The sequence below is a fragment of the Saccostrea echinata genome, unplaced genomic scaffold (assembly GCF_033153115.1).
Source record: "Saccostrea echinata isolate AGI-Se365-2 ecotype Australia unplaced genomic scaffold, CSIRO_AGI_Sech_v1 ptg000042l, whole genome shotgun sequence".
NCBI classification, from domain to species: Eukaryota; Metazoa; Mollusca; class Bivalvia; order Ostreida; family Ostreidae; genus Saccostrea; species Saccostrea echinata.
The window spans coordinates 7171983-7192281 of NW_026889791.1; the positions used below are offsets into that span (position 1 = coordinate 7171983).

The following is a 20299-nucleotide window of genomic DNA, read 5'->3' on the forward strand; positions in this document are numbered from 1 at the left end:
TCATTGTAAATTTGCAGTAATATTTTCACCTCAAGAGCAGTTCTCAACGTCTTGACAAAATATTACCCAATGAATTTTCCAAAAACTAATATATTTTGTACAAATTATTATAAGTGACTTATGGTTAAAATATGAAGTAAGGTCATCACATTCATTTTTAAGCTACATGCATTTCAACCCCCCCCCCCCCCTTCATAAAATTTAATAAGATTTCATAAATTTTTGTATTATGGTTTGCTGCTGAACCTTAAATATGTATAGTCTGTTAAAAGACTAAAGAAAAAACAATATGTTTAGATTAATAAATACTTTTTTTTTCTGAAAATCTTGCATTTGTTGCTCATTTTATATGTAAATCAGAATAACAAAAGTAAAAAATAAAATCATGTACTCAAAAAAATAACAACATGCACATTTGTTTCTTTTATTTTCCCGTCTCCAAAACATTCATTCCGTTATTATATCAATATAAATATATATATTCTAAACCAGTACACAGTGGTTCAAGGGGAAATTGTTCATGTGCTGAACAAACATCGAGGTCTCTGCACTGTGACCTGGAAAGGGGGGTGGGGTGGGGGGGTGGGGGTGGGGGTGGGGGTAGACACCTGTCTGAACTGTCTGAACATATTAAATGAATAGGGGTTAATTATTTCATAGAACTTGTATCTGCAATAAATATATAAAAATCCTAATATCTTATTTGGCAAAAAATAGTGATTTGCTATTTAATATTTACATTTGCAATTTTTTTTCCTTAATATTCTTCGCATCATCTTCTCATGAACTAGGCACATGAGAACATGAGGGAGCAAGAATATCTCCATTGTGATGTCATAATTCCACACTTGACGTCAAAACTAGAAACTTGAGTTTCAAAAATAATTGTTGAATGACATAAATTTGCATCGCTTCATGCTTATGCGCTTCATAAAATATGCTGGCGTGAAGGGTGTTTGTTCATGTCCTTGTGAATTTTCAAAAATTATTATTTTAAAAATTATTTTTTGCTAGATTTGTGAAAACTTGCAAAAAGGAACTTTTCTTTTCTGTCAGAATAAGTGTGTTCAGTTTCAATTTTTTGACAAAATACGACGCATAAAACATTTTACAACAAAATGTTTACACAATATATGCACCGATGATTCAATGTTTACATGGCCAATGTAAGTGTTGAAAATGCTAGAAAAGATCTTATAGAGGAAAACAAATTTCCTCTGCAATATTTAAAAAAAGATGTTCATGTCCAGCATGCAACCTCAAACTAGTCTATAACATAAAGTTGTATATCAAAATCACATTGGTCCATCTGTTCATCCATTTTCATTAATCATTGAGAAAATCACACCGTCTGAATCTTCTAGGAAATGAATATATACGTTGATATAGATCCAATAGTAAATTCTAATATTTTAATTAATTAAAACAAGAGGACATAAAGATCCAGATACAAATTCAATTTATTAATGAAATAGTTTTCAACATTCAGAACATATACACAAAAGCTAGACATGTCAAAACACGTAGATGAAAAAATCTGCATCGACACTCCCCAACACTCATTTCCTATCCTTTCTCTGTTCATAAAATATTGCCAAGAGAACTTTTTGTCATTGGCGCAATCATACCACGCCCCTTATTCCAGAAATGGTTACCATAAACTTTCTTTTTTGAAACCTCACATGAGTCAATCTCGTGACGCCTTGCAATCGCTTCCTTAATTACATGTAATGCCCCATAATAAATTTCACTGAGAAAGGTTTATATGGTTTTCATTTGCATAAATTGTATTAAATTATTTTTCAACTGCAGAATTGAATTTAAAAGACAATAAAAAGAATAATAAAACCTTCAGATAAAGAATTAAACAATTCATTTCTTTAAAAGTATATTAGATTAATTGTGGAGAAAAGTGACGTCTATCCAAATTTGCAGCATTTTTAACTTCTTTTTTTTTTTTTATAAAAGCGGATGTGGCCGCACTTTTGTAAGGTCATTTTTTCTTTTTAATTTTAGAAATTGGGTTACATTTGTTCTTTCTGTGAAGTTTCGCATACATACTCGGATGCGGCCATATCGAAATATAGACTCGAAGAGGAGGAAAACGTCCAAAATAAGGGAATTCCGGAATATAAGACTGGTTTTAAATGTTATATAAATGAAAGGGCGCTTGTGTTGATAAAAATTGTTGCCCATTTCACACACAGGGAAACCTCAACAGTAACTTGATACATTTGATAAAATGTAAACCTGCATTTAATTTTTTGCCAATTTTACCGGGCCGATTATTGGGCTTACCATACCCAGTTCTTTAGTATTCCTAAATTTAAAGAGCAATGTTACTGTAGTAATATTACGAATCAATATATGTATGTTATTGCAACTCCTTTGTTTTGGAGATAAAAATTGCGGGAACATGAGTATTGAGATATATGTGTTCCCTTTGTTGATAAGTGTTGATAGTCACAAATATTTTTTAGATTAATAACTGACTAAACAAGCTTATCTTGAATTTACTATTAAATGGATACGTTCTTGGAAGTTATAAATTCATTTATCGCTAATCTAAAATAGGTTGACTTGGAAACCAATACAAAATAATAATAATTTTTTATGAAATGATAGAAGTGAAACTTCCTTGTACGCAATGGGTACACTGAAATATTCAACAATGACTTCTGTAGGAATTTTAATTGTTTGACCAAAAAAGGGATATACATGGTGTACAGAAAGGTGTTAACACCCGTGTTGGTTCAACCACCTGCAGGGCATGATTAACAGATCCATGTGACATAATAGGGGTATTAGAGCTACACATCATTGAACAAACCACTTAAGCTGTGAATTTCATAATGACTGTTAAATTGTTTTGAAAAAGATTAGCCATAAAATTCAAAAAGTAGGTCAAGGTGACCTATTTTTAGTTGACGTACTTTGAGGACCCAAGATACATAAACTGACAAAGTTTGAAGATCATAGGCCTAAAATTGTTCAAAATATGCCTCTAAATTAGGGATGTCAACGAATAGTCGACTATTCGACCATCAGTCGAAAGGACCGACGATCGAACAACGAAACGACATTCGAATAAATAAATTCAATAAAAGAGTGATAAGAGATGGAATTCTCCTCCTAAAATTGAGAAATCATCTTCCCTCAGACACTGTCGATAAGATAATTTTCCTCATTAAAAACTGCTGACTTTACAAACAGAAAGTACGGTGATTAGAAATGCTTCACTTCTGCAAGAATTAGTCGTCAATTAATGTGTTGTTTTTGTAATAAAATTATCTCGCTATACTGCGCTTTCTTTGTAAAATTATTAATTGGGCTTGATCTCATACATGTACCCAGGTGTGTTCCCGTTTTGCACACATTTGATAATTAGGTATAGAATAATAGGTGTTAAATATGTTTTGATAGCAATTATAGTCTGATCTCCGTCTGGGATTCACCTGGAATAACCTGTATTTTACTAATGCAGTATAATAAATATTTAAGGGAATACATTCTGAAAATTTTACTTATCCAATCGAAGATGAAGTTGATAGTTTAGGCAAATATCCCTATCGCATGTCACCCTGTTTCTTTATAACCATGTACCCTTTATAGCCGTGACACGTTTGGACACTACGATAATTATTAAAAAATTGATATTCTTTTACATATTTTAAAGACATTTTGATAGTTGGTACAAAAAGTATATTCAAATATTTAACATCACCACAGACACCATGTGTGCCCCCCCCCCCCCCCCATTTTGATAAGCTTTAAAAAACATATCGCACTGTCATTTTTTTATGCTTCCTAAAACACCGACTTCACACACCGATTTATGAACATGATTGACGGGGAAATCGTACATTTTGGAGAAATTAGCTGTCTATTTTAAGTAAATAAAAACACGCTTTCCACATTTTAGGTCCATGTGAACATTTGTGTGTAACATATGATGTAACTCTTTAATAAATTTTAAAAAAGGGGATTTGGGGGTTAAATATGTGATGTACCAGTGAAGTTTGAAATAAAATTTTAGTTTCCGAAAAAGTTTCGAATATATTCGACTATCGTTCGAATAAAGCAATCGAATATTTGACTAAAGAAAATAAATATTTTGACATCCCTACTCTAAATCATTGCGTAAAAGAATGGCCGCAAAATTCAAAAAGAAGGTCACCGTGACCTACTTTTGAGTCAACATGATATGAAGTCCTTAGATGCATCAACTGACAAGATTTGATGATCCTTGTCCTTATAGTAAGCCAAATATCAACATTTTAATAAAATGTAATTTTTGGTCAATTTTGAAGTGACCTTGAGACCACGCCCTTTGCCCCAGGGTGATGCCTTGTGCCAAATGTTAATCTAAAACACATCTTCATCCTTTTATGTAAGTTTGGTGATAATCTGCCCAGTGGTTCTTGAGAAGATTTTTTAGCATCCAGTACTTTTGGTTTTATTTACCTAATTATCTCCCCTTGTTTAAGGGTCACAACCCTAGTTTTAGTAAAAACAGGAGCCCTTGGGCCAAGGATACCCTGTGACAAATTTGACAATAATTGGCCAAGGGGTTCTTGAGTTATGGCTCATATTCTAAAAAGTTTACGCACACCGCACAAATGGCCATAGCATTAGCTCTTTGAGCCTTTGGCTCAGAAGAGCTAAAAACATAGGTTATCAAAGATTACGAAGCTCACCTCAATGAATGTTATCTATAAGTAAGGCAAATTTCACATCATATTTTTTTTTTAGTTGGTATACATCCAAAGATCAATATCCATGCAATTTTGGTTTCAGTAGGACCTATAGATTCTTGGAAATAGACCTGCTCAGAAAACTTTTAACCTGTTTACTAATCAAGAAAATTTAGGTCAGTTTCAACATCCAAAGCAAGTCTGGAAGTTTTCATCCTTAGATGCACCATCTATGCAAGTAAAGTCATAAGAGGCCATAATATTATATCGCTACTCCAAAAAATTTCCCTGAAAAAAGTAGGTCAGATTCAGAATCCAAAGCAAGTCTGGAAGTGTCCATCCATAGTTACAGCATCCATGCTAATTTGGTTAATTCACTTATGAGGAAAATATAGGTCGGATCCAACATCCAAAGAATGTAGGTTAGTGTACATCCCTAGATGCATCATCCATGCAAGTTTGGTTCAGGTCGGGCTTATAGTTACTTGGGAATGGACTTGCTCCAAAAACTTTAACCTGGTCACTCCTTTGGAAAATCTAGGTCAGATCCAGCATCCGAAGCAAGTGTGGTAGTGTCCATCCCTAGATGCATCATCCATGCAAGTTTGGTCTAGGTGAGGCTTATAGGTACTTGGGAATGGAGAGCTCCTAAAACTTTAACCGGGACGCCGACGCTAACGCTGACGGTATTGCATAAGCTCATCTTGACTTCGTCAAGGTGAGCCAAAAACATGAATTGCTTAAAACATTACATTGGGATATAATGAATATAATGGGATATAATGATAAGAACTACATTTTTTTTACCATGACATGGTATAATTTTTCTGTGTATTAATGTGGTATATAGGTATATCTTTACACTCCTTATTTAAATATTGCATTAACAAATAGAGCTGTATACTTACAACTGTTTGCAAAAGAACCAGCAATACATGCTTGACATGTCACATAGTGCACTGTACAGTTGATAGACAGTTCATAACCTAAACCACTGGCCTCTGATATCAAAAACAACAATATAATCCAGCTGATGATTTTACCTGAAAGGTAGAGAAAGTTCTATTAACATCTGCCATAGCAGGATTCTCTACATTTGAAAAAACCATGGAGAAAGCTGTGCAAAAGCGAAATGTGATTAAAAGCATGAATGCATGTTTGACCTTCTAAGTAAAGCTTCATTAATCAATGCTTGATTTCACAAATATCTTTTATTACCATGGCAACACAAAAAGTTCAAATAACCAAAAAAAAAAAAAACACACACACACACAAACAAAACCCCCCACCAATATACAGGATTATGTACCTTTCGTTTACTACAAATGTCTTCCATAAATGTCATTTTGTTTTATCAAAATTGGACCAAAACTGTACGAGCATTTTTTAAGAATTTGTTCCAAAAATTAGTTTATACTGATACATGTATATTCGAAATCTAACACTAAGCAGCTAGGCTAGCTGTCCGTTCAATAGAGATAGATATCTAACACCTAGCTGCTAGGTTAGCCGTTACAATCTTGAACGCAACCCAGAATGTTTTAGCTTCACATGAGCTCTAGCATATGTTGCACAATGTCACACATTCGTTGCATGCGTTTAAGTGGTTGCATCAAGTCTCCTCGATATATTAGACATGCACAATATTTAGACGCCACTGAATGCAATCCAAATTATCACAGTACAACGCATGAACATTAGTATGAACATCTTACAATGTTTTGTGTTCTCATAAGAGTGATGCACCATTTTTAAAGGTCGCAAGATGAACTGCAGCTGTCTTTGCATGTGTTTTGTGACCACAAGACTGTTTGCTCAACGTGTGCATGTAATCTTGCAAAATTTGTACCATCGTTGCATAATTTATCAGCTTCAATCTGCCATGCAGATATTATATATACACACCATATATTATATATATATACACCAATATGATATCAAACTGCTGAAACACTTTGCTGTCATAATCATATAGTCAATAATTAATTACTCATTCAAAACGGTGTCAATATTAAGAAGAAATAAGAAAAATCACAGCACTATGTCTGGTCCTTTAAATTTAGAATTGTGTGGCAGATGGGTGTTGCTTAAATGCACTCGCAGGAACATTTGTACCATGGAACACATGATTGCATGAGCACTGCACATCCAATCGCATTGGCGCACATTTAATCGTCCGATCACCTGATCACTTGTGCAAGCGTATCACATTATCTTACAACACTCGCTTTCATTGTACAAAAGTCACATATAGATGCAAGATATATCGCACTCCAAGATATAATGCGTTTGCATCGCACAATGGTCGCTTTAGATCGTGCAAATTTCGTACAAATACTTTTAAGTAAAACTTCTTCCAATCCATAAATGTCATTTATTAAAAATGATGATAAAATCCACGTTATAAAAATTACTGGGAGGCCAAAAACCAATATTTCCTGTAATAAACATTATAGGTAAAACAGACCAAAATGAGTACATATTACATAATTACAACAAACATTATACACTGAAATGGCCTCCCAGAACTAGATGATAACACAAAAGCAAGAAAGGTGGCCAAAAATTCTGCAAACAGATAACAAACACATACAATGTATCTATTAGTGAAATACAAAGGTGGTTAGTAAACAGTTGGGGTGGAGGAGGGTAGCTATGGAAAATACAGCCACTCTCGACAAAAACAAAAATGATAATGAAAGATGCTGATCAGCTTTTGGATGAAACTAAATCGAGAGGCCCCCGACAGGGTGTGTTATGTAACTACTTACATAAACAAAATACTGTACAATGATTGGATAAAATTAAAACAAGGAGGCCCCTGGTGGGGTGCATTACAAAACATATTACATAAATAAAAAGGAGGGTCACAATGAAATACCAAAACATACTAACATAATATAATACATATCAAATACAGGATTCAACCAAATTGAACTTTACTTAAAACAATTTATTACCATAAATTTATCTTTCCATATATGATTACTTCGGCAACAGTTTACAATCCAAATCATGTGCCAGTTGTGCAAGGGCCTTTAATCGGACCAAAACTGATGAAGGAGTAGTATTTGAAAGAAGAAAGTTTACAGAAACAAACAAAAAGTAATAATAATATGTTCCCAATAAGTGAACATCATAATAAGAAAAACCCTTTTATAATCAAAGTACTGTGAGCACTGTTAGATGGTGGCATGTTAAACGTCCCTCTCGAGAATTTTTCACTCAAAAGGAAGACACCACCATTGCCATTAGTGGGCTGCAAATTTAGATCTATATTCAGCACTCGGGGCCATTGAGCAGTGAGGGATCTTTTTTCTGCCCAGCCCTTACTGTGACATGGGACCTCGGTTTACCAGTCTCACTTGAAGGACCAGTCTCTACATCCTACAGTGGGATTCGAACCCGTGAATCATGTCCATGACTCTAGAGCAAATGCTCTAATCACTGCACCACACGGCGACTGGCACTGAATGAAATAAAATGTTATAAGAATCTGTAAAATGATATGGAAATGAAAGTTTATTGCAATTTTTCACAAATAATGTATTTTAATAAGTAAATTCATATTTCCGTAGTATGATGAGGACATGTATTAATTGAAGTTGTTAAACAATTTATTGCATGAAATTTTCTACATTAGATTTATTATAAAATAAGGTTTGAAGAAAAAACTGTCCTGAAATGCCAGAAACGAAAGTTCAGTCATTTCAGTGGCTTTTTTTTTGCATTAGGTACTATAAATTGTGGTGTATTGTCATAATTATGTTATTTCTCATACATACTCTTAATATGAACTGATCCTGCTAGTCACTGCACAATAAAAAGTTTAATTTGTGAACACATGCATGCAGGAGAAGACTGACCTAGATGTAAATTAAGCCCACTGAATTTGCAAGAAAATCCTAATATTTCATGCACATGTATTTGTGTAGCTGTTTTTCTTACATTTTTTAAAGGGTACATTTTATTCAAGGAATGATAGAATTTTCAAATACGGATGAAATATATGGGTAACTTTTGTCTGTCACAATCTTTGTAATTATAGCTTTGATAATTAGCATCCATTCAGTAGTTTTTGTGTCCCAGATAATGGCTTAATTTTTTTTAAATTATATAAAATCATAATAAACTTTGCAAATTTTATGGCATCGTATCTGCCTCCAACAACTTTCTTATTCACTGATTAAGATGTCATGATCGTTTTTTTCCATTCCAAAAAAAAAAATTTTTTTTTCTAATATAGATACTAGAAATTCAAACAATCAAAAGACATTGTAAAATCTCAATTAACTGTATAAGTTTTATTGTATAAAAATTCCACAAAACATCTCAAATAAAATTTTTATATAACATGCAGTTCTGCAATAAGGAATGTGCAGCCCTTGAACCACATTGTACTTTTGAAAATGGAGAAATTCGAAGATTGACTTCCAAGTATGGAATATCTTGTAATTAGGGAGTATCAAATTGAGAATATCTCATAATAAGCATCGATGTCTCATAACTAAGAACCATCATGCGTGTGTTGTTTATGCGCGCGATTTGCTACATTCCCACTGTCGTGCGGTCTGTTATGAATGCCACGACTGATACTTCGTAGCTGATCGCAGAGTTTTTATTGAATTTCATGTCAAGATACAAAGATATGCGCATAGATGCATTTTCATATGATTCGTTGCGCTATGATGCGGTGTGGTCATGTTGGATAAATTTCATGTGACGCAATCTCTGATGATCTGACTACCCGTTGAGATAAGATTAATTACATTCCAATAGGATTATCAAAATTTAGTTGACAAAAGAACCTCGACCTGTTACAAATATAATGATCCCAGTCCCCAATTTGAAATGACCTTCTACATTTAAATATGTACTCTTATGATATAATAAGTTCATCACACCCTGTTGTGCTAATTTGCAATAGAACAACAATGCCTTTTACGATTTTGATCAACTTGAAGATGAAACATGCTTTGAGCTACAATTGTACTCCAACAGATATATTTTTATAAACAATCTGAATATATTGAGTCCATTATATTTTATCTATTAAAAAGTAAACACAGCAAAAACATACAATCAATAAGAATGGCAGAAGTTGGGGTTGATGACAAGGTGATGTTTGCAGTGCTACTATGTTCATATGTTATTGCTATCAAAGAAGAGGAAGAGCAGCAGATAGACAATGTACAACATCATCAAAAAAGGGTTAAAAGAGCTGCACATAGGCACTTTTGGATGCGACCTTGGCTCACATAGGAGAGAAGACAACAGTTCAGCCACTTCTCTAATCTTCTGGACAGTCACCTGAGGCTTGTCTCAGGATCCAGCAGCATTCCAAAATTATACACAGCTAACGCCAGAGCTATTTGATGAAGTCTTGCAGAGGATAACCCCAGAGACTGAGATGGAAGTCACCAGTTTTAGGCAACCTCTTTCACCTGCATTGAAACTGGCGGTGATCCTGAGGCACCTTGCCACTAGAGATAGGTATCTGTCACTTGCGTATGCATTTAGGTGTGGAGTGTCCAGTATCTCAAAAATGGTCCCAGAAGTGTGCCAGGCAATTGTACAAGCATACAAATATGAGGTATTTAGCTCACCTGTGACCCCTGAAGCCTGGAAAGCTTTAGCTGTCCAGTTTGAGCAGAGATGGAACGTCCCCCATGTTGTTGGCGCCCTAGATGGTAAACACACTGCTATCAAGAAGCCACCTCAAACTGGCAGTATGTACTTTAATTACAAAGGTTTCTTTTCAATTCCACTTCTTGCTCTGGTGGATACATGTTACATGTTTGTATGGATTGAGCTTGGTGGAAAAGGACACATATCAGATGCTCAGATATTTGGGAACTCAGAGTTGTTCAGCAGCCTGGAAGAGAACGCCTTAGGACTACCCCCACCCTGTCCTTTGATGACTTCCATGACATGCCTTTCTTTATCCTAGGAGATGATGCCTTTGCTCTTCAAAACTACCTCATGAAACCATATAGCAGAAGACAAATGTCCAGAGAAGAGAGGATTTACAATTATAGAATTTCAAGGGGAAAGAGAGTGGTAGAAAATGCATTTGGGATTCTAGCTAATAGATTCAGGTGTCTTCTAAGGACTTTAGAACAGGAGACCAACACTGTGAAGGATATAGTGGAAGCAACAGTGGTTCTGCACAATCTTCTGAGGCTGAAACATCCAGGTATCATTATTCAAGAAGTGGACCATGAGGATTTAAACCACGATATCATACCTGAAGTGTGGAGAGACCAAGTGGATTGGCCAGATGTGGACTCACCAAATGCAAATCGCAACACAGCTACGGCAGATGGAAAATATGATAGGGAACTCTTGGAGAAATTTTTCAACTCACCACAAGGTGCGGTCGAGTGGCAGGAAAGGATGGCAGGGCTTCATGACACCGAAAATTACATCTGATAGTTTGAATATACTGTATTGAATTTCAAAGTATTTTCTCTCTCTCTTTCTCATAGACAGCTGTCTGATCCTGCCTGAAAATTCCTGGTGAAACTGATTGTGATACTTGTGTTGGAGTTGGACAAATCGGCGGAGCTTTGCTTGGTAGAAGATGAGAGTTCGGAGCTACCTGCTGTAGCTGCCGCAAATGAGCACACATTTTTTGAATCCACCGTCTCAATGTGGGGGATAAGAAACAAAAACTTATCCCACACTGACTTCTCCGTGCTGTTCATGTCATCAATAAGGGCATCTCCTCCTGTCCCACTTTTCTTTGCATGTTTCTTTAATCAAACCATCATTGTTCTCATACTTGAATACCACGTTTTCAGTTGATCAACATTAGTATTCATCTTTGCTGCCTGTACAGCCCATATGTCCTCTTTCTTTGCGATATTCTTAAACCCAGCCAAACGTTAGCTGTACAAGACTTTGTTACATATCGAAAATTCAATTATTTCTTCCTTCTGTTCTTCAGTGAAGGAAGCAACTGTTTTCTTTTTTTGTTCCTGCCTCCTCCGGTGTAGCCTCTGATTGAACAGGTTCAGCAGGAGACGGGATCGCTTGCCTTTTTTCCTTTTTTGCCCCTGTTTCCCTTGGGTGATATCTTCAAAATATTTTGCAATACTGATATCTTCTTCTTCTGATTGGTGAATGAAATGCACTTAATTTTGCCCGTTATTTATGAGTTTAAGTATTCGTAAGATAGCATAAGTGTCCTTGACAAAGCATCGACAATTGTATCTAATTGAGTTAACTCTCATCTGTCCAACTGAGCGGAAATAATTCATGTCAATTCGTGAGCAGTAGGACCACGCACAGTGTCATAGATAGTGACAGAACGTGAGACATCGCAACAATTCGCAAACCAGCAGTTTGTTTGTCCTGTTCGAGGTCTATCCCGAAGACCAGGATATGAAAGCCAGTCTAGACTTACTTACGATGCAGTTGAGGTTAGTTATGATGCAATAAGGGGCTGATGAAATGATAACGATTAAAATCTAATTGTGTTAATCGTAGAAAAATTTTTGACAGTCAAAAAAATTTCACGATCAACACGATAGTCATGAGTGAACATAAGTTTTGATATGGTTTGATACGATCACAACAATTTGTTCACTTTTGAGTCCCCAATTTCAATCGTGGTGCTGACTGTGATAGTGGGAACATAGCATTAATAATAATTATTTGATTTCAGAGTTAAAATGTCAAACCATTATACATATGATTTTCCCCAAATTTCCTGACTATTAATAAATTTTTTTGACATTTTACATTAACACAACTTTTTAAAAAACCATGTGTACGAAATGGCTTTTCACATTTGAGTCATGTTCATAAAATGTAAAAAATTGTGTACCAATTAAACTAGAATTTCAATCCAATGTTTTCTCGGACGTCCGTGTCAAATTGTACCCACCCATTTCATTGTCTATTATTAAACATTTTGACTGTAACAGATAGAAATGACATAAGCTGCATATTTCCAATTTTACCAGTTAATGTTCTGCGGACTTACATTGTATTTAAAAATATGTGTTAAGTAATGAAAACTATTCTCTGAATTGACTGTAAAATGTCTGTAATTAGTTGACAGACTGTTCATGTTTTGAATATCAAATAGTATCCAACATTTTTTCAATTATTTTCTAATTCAATTTTTAATCTTTAGAAAAGGACATTAATGGTAATCTAAAAACAAAGCTTTATGATAATGACTTTAACTTTTCAAATGTCAACTTCCCTTACTTATGCAGCAATATACCCTTATCACCTGCATATGGGGTGTATATCTCTCAGTTGATTCTATACGCAAGAGCATGCTCTATGTATAAACAATTTCTAAAACAAGGTAAGTTATTGACAAACAAGTTGATGAAACAAGAATATCAACAGGCTCGTTTAAAGTCATCATTTCGTAAGTTCTATGGTTGATACAATGACCTTGTCACCAAATACAATCTATCATTAAGTCATATGCTGACTGACATTTTTCATACTAATTGTTAGGCCATTATTTACACACTGAATTGTCAACGGATTTTTCCGTTATTTACCAATCATGACAAAGAGCAAACGGTTTGCAGAAGATGCTCACTCCTCCATGGCACCTGATCCCACCTCTGTTTTTAGATGTCCGTGTTTGCTCTGCTCCTGATTTGTATTGTTTTAATGGACTTTGAGCTTGAATACTGTTCGTTATCTCCATATTTCATTAATAAAAATAGATAATGATCATTGATAATTATGAAATAGTTTTGTTGCACTCCTGACTGCAGTACAATTTTAAAAACCACAGAACACAAAAATTCAAAAAGTGTTGGCAACATCAAGTGGTAACTAATTTGTTAAATATTTATACTCGGTAGTCCAATACTTCATAATTAAAACACATGAAAGTATTTAAACTTGGCTTTATATCTTCAATTATTCCCTTATGTCAAAAAACTAGCTAAAATTGAAAAAGAGAAGGATTTTAATGATAAAATTGTCAATAATTTAGTACTAAATAATTCATATAGATCATTATTAATTAAAGAATATTTCTCAGCATGAGTAGAAATTCTTTTCATCATATAACTTGAATCTTTAAAAAAAAATGTGTTGCACTCCTGACCATATAAATATAAATCGGAAACACAGACAGACCCTGTAATTGATAAATCTATTTGGTAAAAATGTTCTTTGTGTCTTTATTTTCCAAAATAAGAATCAGAAAATCATCTACTGATAAAAGTGTTTTCATGCTGGGGAACAAAACAATTCAAATGTTGCACTCCTGACATTATTGGGTATGCACAGATACTTGACTCTCATTAATCCTGCTTGTGATTTGTATAATATTTTTAAGTTTTAAATTGTACATGTATATCAGTTACTGTTTTACACTTTGAAAATTCTTTTTTGACTTAATTGTCCTTCAAATCTTTAAAATTGATGTTTTTGGTAACACTACATTTTTTCTGTTGCACTCCTGATATTGTATATTTTTTTCAACATCAGCCATGACCACAACTTCGTCACACAAAAGTTGCTACAGTCTACACTCACAGTGTAATTAGCTCAATACTTTAAATATTATCAGGAAAGTCTTTATTTCCACCATAAACCATTATTATTTATTTCACAGATTTGAATTTTCAATATGTCACAAAAGGTTGTTGCACTCCTGACATTTTTAGCATCATTTTTGGGATCGGATTGGAATTAAAATATCAATGAGATATTTGGCAGGTATTAGACACTATCTAAAGACATATGCTGCGACAATTTATTCCTATTGCCTGTAGTTTTAGTGCAGGTTGAAAAATATGGGTTTCGTCAATTTTTTTTTTAATTCACCCATTAAGGGAAAAAAAATCATTTTTATGGATTAAATACTGGAGATTTACAAAGAATACAGTTATATTGCTATGATATTTTTTTTTCATTACTAGTTGGAATCAACTATAAATTCTTAAAGAACAGTAAGTATCCTGAAAGACTGAAGCCCCCATATGGCAACTTACAGCGAAGGTTAAACTTTCTCAAATGCAAATCAAATATGTTGGTACCCAAAGTAAGGTCTTGTCTTGAGGAATATACTTGTGAAATATGAAAGCCTTAGCAGCAACCATTGAAAAGATATGGAAAAGGTTAAAGTTTTTCAAAAGTAAGTCAAACATCAAGGTCAAATGGTCAACAAGAGGCCCATGGGCCACAATGCTCAGCTGAGTAACTTTGGCCCTGCTGTTCTTCACCAGACTTTCCCCCATGTAATACATGTACCTATTGTGGCCCCACCCTACCCCAGGGGTCCTGATTTTAACAATTTACAATCTACACTATCCCAGGATGCTTCCACATAAGTTTCAGCTTTTCTGGCCAGGTAGTTCTTGAGAAGAAGAATTTTAATGATTTTGTCTATATATTTCAATGTAAAATTTGTATTCCCTATTGTTGCCCCGCCCTATCCCCCGGGATCATGATTTTAAGAATTTAGTATCTACACTAACCCAGGATGCTTCCACATAAGTTTCAGCTTTTCTGGCCTGGTAGTTCTTGAGAAGAAGATTTTGAATTTTTTTTCCCATATATTTCAATGTAAAACATGAATTCACTATTGTGGCCCTGCCCTACCTCGAGGAGTCATGATTTTTACAATTTAGAATCTACACTACCCCAGGATACTTCCACGTAAATTTAAGCTTTTCTAGCCCAGTGGTTCTTGAGAAGAAGATTTTAAAAGATTTTTTCTATATATTTCAATGTAAAACTTGGATTCCCTATTGTGGCCCCTCCTACCCATGGGGTCATGATTTTTAAAATTTAGAATCTACACTATCCCAGGATGCTTCCACATACGTTTCCCCCTTTCTGGCCCAGTGGTTCTGAAGAAAAATTTTTTTTTTTAATTTTCTATATTTTTCAATGTAAAACATGAATTCCCTATTGCGGCCCCACCCTACCCCCTGGGGTCATGATTTTAACAATTTACAATCTACACTATCCCAGGATGCTTCCACATAAGTTTTAGCTTTTCTGGCAAAGTAGTTCTTGAGAAGAAGATTTTTAATGATTTTGTCTTTATATTTCAATGTAAAACTTGGATTCCCTATTGTTGCCCTACCCTACCCCCAGGGGTCATGATATTAAGAATTTAGAATCTACACTAACCCAGGATGCTTCCACATAAGTTTCAGCTTTTCTGGCCTGGTAGTTCTTGAGAAGATTTTGAAATTTTTTTCCATATATTTCAATGTAAAACATGAATTCCCGTTTGTGGCTCCACCCTACCCCCAGGAGTCATGATTGTTATAATTTAGAATCTACACTACCCCAGGATGCTTCCACATAAATTTCAGCTTTTCTGGCCCAGTGGTGCTTGAGAAGAAGGACAGATGAACGATGGACAACGGGTGATCAGAAAAGCTCACTTGAGCTAAAAATCACTGCATATCAGGCCTCGGGCTTATTTGATTTTAAAGTTTACCTTGGACCCGTGGGTTAATTGGTAAAGACTTATTACTAGAGCAATACCCATTAGCTAAGCTTGGACAACCAGCAACTCGTATCAGTTCTTTCAGTACTTTGATTAAAAGAAACTTCTGAAAGCATACAATGGTCACGTGACCGCGACTTTATTTCCTTTACCTTGCGTCAGCGACAAACTTTGAAAAAATAAAATATGCCATGCACAACTAGGGTTGATGATTTTTATTTTCTGTAAAGTTTCATGAAGATTTTGAAAGCCATCTACGAAGTACAAAACTAAGGTGAACCAAAAAATGCCTTTGTTCCGGTGGCTGAAGCAATGGACCTGCTTCAATTTGTTTGCAGAAAACAATTTGATCTAGTAGAAGGAATAAACCTTTAATGTTCCCAAAAGATTGCTTGCGTAGATACTGAGAAAAATAGAAATTAAAGAATTTTCACTTTTCGTCCGTTTCCATGGCAACAGAAGGAATTTAGAAAAATTTGAATGTTGACTACATAACTAGAGTTTCTAATTATAATTTCTGTAAAGTTTCATCAAGATTGTCCAAGCCACCTCTGAGAACATATATGAGCATAATACCTTTTTCCTGTTTTGTTTATATGGTAACTGTGTGAGGCCAATTCCAGGTTTTTTTAATCACTTCAACACAATGCAAAGGAATCATCCATTAAAGTTTCAATTGAAAATAATTGCTTGAGCAGTTAATGAGAAAATCGAAGTTAAAGAATTTTCACTTTTCCTCTGTTTCCATTGGCAATAATTGACAATTTCAAAATTTTAAATGCGAATTGCACAACTACAATTACTGATCATCATTTCTGAAAATTTTCATGATGAATGTTCAAGGGACGAGAGAGAACACTCCAGGACAAAATTCCTCATGTTTCCATGGCAAAGGTATCCATTTTGAAACTGAAAGTGCACTGCACAAATACAACTAGTGATCATCTTTTGTGGAAAGTTTCAAGAAGATTGTCCCAGCCATCTGCGAGAACATCCCCGAACAAGGTTTTTAGGTGTACAATAGCAATATGTCGCCCGACTTCGTTTGGGGCGACATAATTAGGAAGGCAAAAAAATTATTCAATTTCTTTATATATATATATATATATATACACTAGACAAAATTGCTAACGCACCACCTAAATAAATTAACATTTTTCTTTTCAAAACTTGTTTATGATGTTTTTGATATATAATTATGTTACTTTAATAAAAAAATGAGACATTTAAATGTTTTAACTCATAAATAACAGCAATGTTTACTGAAGCGTAACCACTTCATAGCAAAAATTAAGATCATATCCATACTTTTTTGGTGATATAAATTTCTAATTTTTTCTTTGTGGTTGTGCTCTTTATGTTTGTACTAATTAAGAACTCAGAAAAAAAGTTACACCGTATGCAGCGTTTGACTCTAGAAGAACCTGCTAAGGCAGCCAGTATGGTATCTGCAGGGGGTTCCTTTGAAGAAATTTGTGAAAAATTAAAAAATTCAAAGATTATGCATTTCTCTGGTGAAAAATTGTTGAAAATGAATTAACGATCATAAAAATGTTTACAATAGATATCGACGGCATTAAGTAAGCACCACGCAATAACTTCAAGATTGTTCCACAAAATTGGGGCAACCGGAAGTTGGGTGGATTTGGTAGGGACAACAAGGCACTGGATGACTAATAAGCGATATGGTAGTCAATCAGGGTATATCATTTGATTTTAAAGTGGGAGACTGTTCCTGTCGCAACATCACGGAGCACCATCGGTAATCACCAACTTCATATCTTGGCAAAAACGGTGCGCAGTGCATGTCGGGACATTGGTTTTCAGACAAGAAGGTCCTTTAAGGGTCTTGACATGACACCAAAATATTTGTCAATCCAACTGTTTTGGAAATGATGGCATATTTTATATACTAGTACCAATCAGAAAAATGATCAATTCACAAATAAGAATAATAAATGGTGCGTTAGCAATTTTGTCTAGTGTATATAAATATATATAGCTCTAAAAAGATCAAACATAAACGTATAATATACAACATTTTTTGGCCATTCCAATCAATAAATTGCAATTATGATTTTTTCAGTCTTTAAAATACACATCGACACATAGAAATATATCTGCACAACTATAGGTGTTGACCTTTATTTCTGTGAAGTTTCATTAAGATTTTCTAAGCCTTCAATGAGAATGCTCCAAAACAAAAATAGGGTGATTAAACAAGAGGCCCATGGGCCACATCGCTCATCTGAGCACATTGGCTAGGCAAAAGCACAAATCAGTTCAGTATTGAAAAGATTACTGGGGGGGGGGGGGGGGAGGGGGTTGAATTTTAAACTACCTGATGATGCTTCCATGTCAATATAACAAATGGCCTTGTTGTACTTGAGAAGATTTTAAAAAAACTTCCCATATACATGTATTCCTTTGTAAAAATTTGATTCCCCATTGTGGCCCCTCCCTATCCCAGGGGTCATCATTTGAACAAACTTGAATCTACACTACCTGAGGATGATTCCATATCAATATGACTAAACATAGCTTTTCTGTTCTTGAGAAGAAATATTTTTTCTAGATGTTCTTATGTAAAACTTTCAATCCCCCATTGGGCCCCAACCTACCCCCTGGGGTCATGATTTGAACAAACTTGTATCTACACTACCTGAGGATGCTTCCATATAAATATGACTCATCATGGCTTTGCTGTTCTTGAGAAGAAGATTTTTAAAGGTTTTTTCCTATATACTTCTATGTTAAACTTTGATCCTCCATTATGGCCCCGCCCTACCCCCAGGGGTCATGATTTGAACAAATTTAAACCTACACTACCTGAGGATGCTTCCATATAAATATGACTCATCATGGCTTTGCTGTTCTTGAGAAGAATTTTTTTGAAAGGTTTTAACAAATAGAGTGTCTAATCATGATTTCCGTAAATTTTCATCACAATTGTCCAAGCCACCTCAGAAAACATCTGTGTGTATATTCACCTTTTTCTGTTTGTTTCATTCCTATGGCAATTGTTTGCAAAAGATTCTAATTTTTAAAATAGAAATTACTTTGACAGAATGTAAAGAACAATCCTTACAAGTTTCAAAATAATTGCCTGAGCAGTTTGTGAGAAAAAATCGAAGTTAAGCAGTTTTAACTTTTCTTCTGTTTCCATGGTATTAATGTACGGTTTGAAAATTTTAAATGCAATTCTCATAACTACAATTACCGTTTATCATTTCTATTAAGATTCATTACAATTGTCTAAGGAATCAGCGAGAACAATTCAGACCAAAATTTTTCACTTTTCGTACATTTTCCTGGCAACGGTAGCCATGTAGAGACTGAAAAATATTTTCCACACAAATACAGTTGGTCATCATCTTTAATGGAAAGTTTCAGCAACATTGCTCCTGCCATCTGCGAGAAAATTCATGAACATTGTTTTCATGCATACAATAGCAATATGTCTCCCCGACTTTGTTCGCGGTGACATAATAATAATAATAACAACTAGAAAATCTGCTATTGCAAGCAATAGCGTATGTCACCTCGAACTGTACCATAAGCTGTAAGATTGTACCAATGCTTAAAAAAGGAAGTATTCGTAGAAAAATCTCCTCCCCCTTTTCACTCAATTTATATAAAGTATTGTCTAAAAGAAAATCGATTTTGAGAGATCTTGTTGGTGTAAATTAAATTATTCTTTTTTCTCTGATATCAGGAATAACAAGAATGTCTTCTGTAGAAGACGGAAGACCTTAATTTACAGAATGCTACGTTCACATCAAAACATGGCTGACGCAATATAGTTCCTGAATTTTCCTCTTCAAACGAACATTTTTGCATACGACATGGGCTAGTTTTTTTATGAGATGATAAAATATGTGTAAATTTATTTTTATTTTAGCAGAATCATGAACATTTCCGGCTTGCTGAATGTACAACAGTGATGAGGCTTCCACACACCTGCAGGAGCGGATCCCAAGATTTTCAAATTAATAAAAAGCTTGAAATTAATTGAAACTAGATATCATTGAGATGGTGGCCATCTCAAAGGGCCCCGCTTTCAGCAATGAACATGGAAATGTAAGGTAGCTGAAAAGGGTTTATTTTGAAGAGAAACATTTGTGTACTATTAAGGGATGTGTTGTTTGAGTCT

At 34.6% G+C, this 20299-nt stretch overlaps 1 protein-coding gene across 1 annotated transcript in view; it reads right to left on the minus strand.

Moving 5' to 3' along the window:
• Positions 1–20299, minus strand: part of LOC133200994 (laminin subunit gamma-3-like) — a 159231-nt gene that overhangs the window by 132787 nt on the left and 6145 nt on the right. The window contains exon 2 of the mRNA XM_061336800.1: positions 5603–5737. Coding sequence (XP_061192784.1) covers positions 5603–5737 — 135 coding nt within the window. The remainder of the gene's footprint in view (positions 1–5602; positions 5738–20299) is intronic.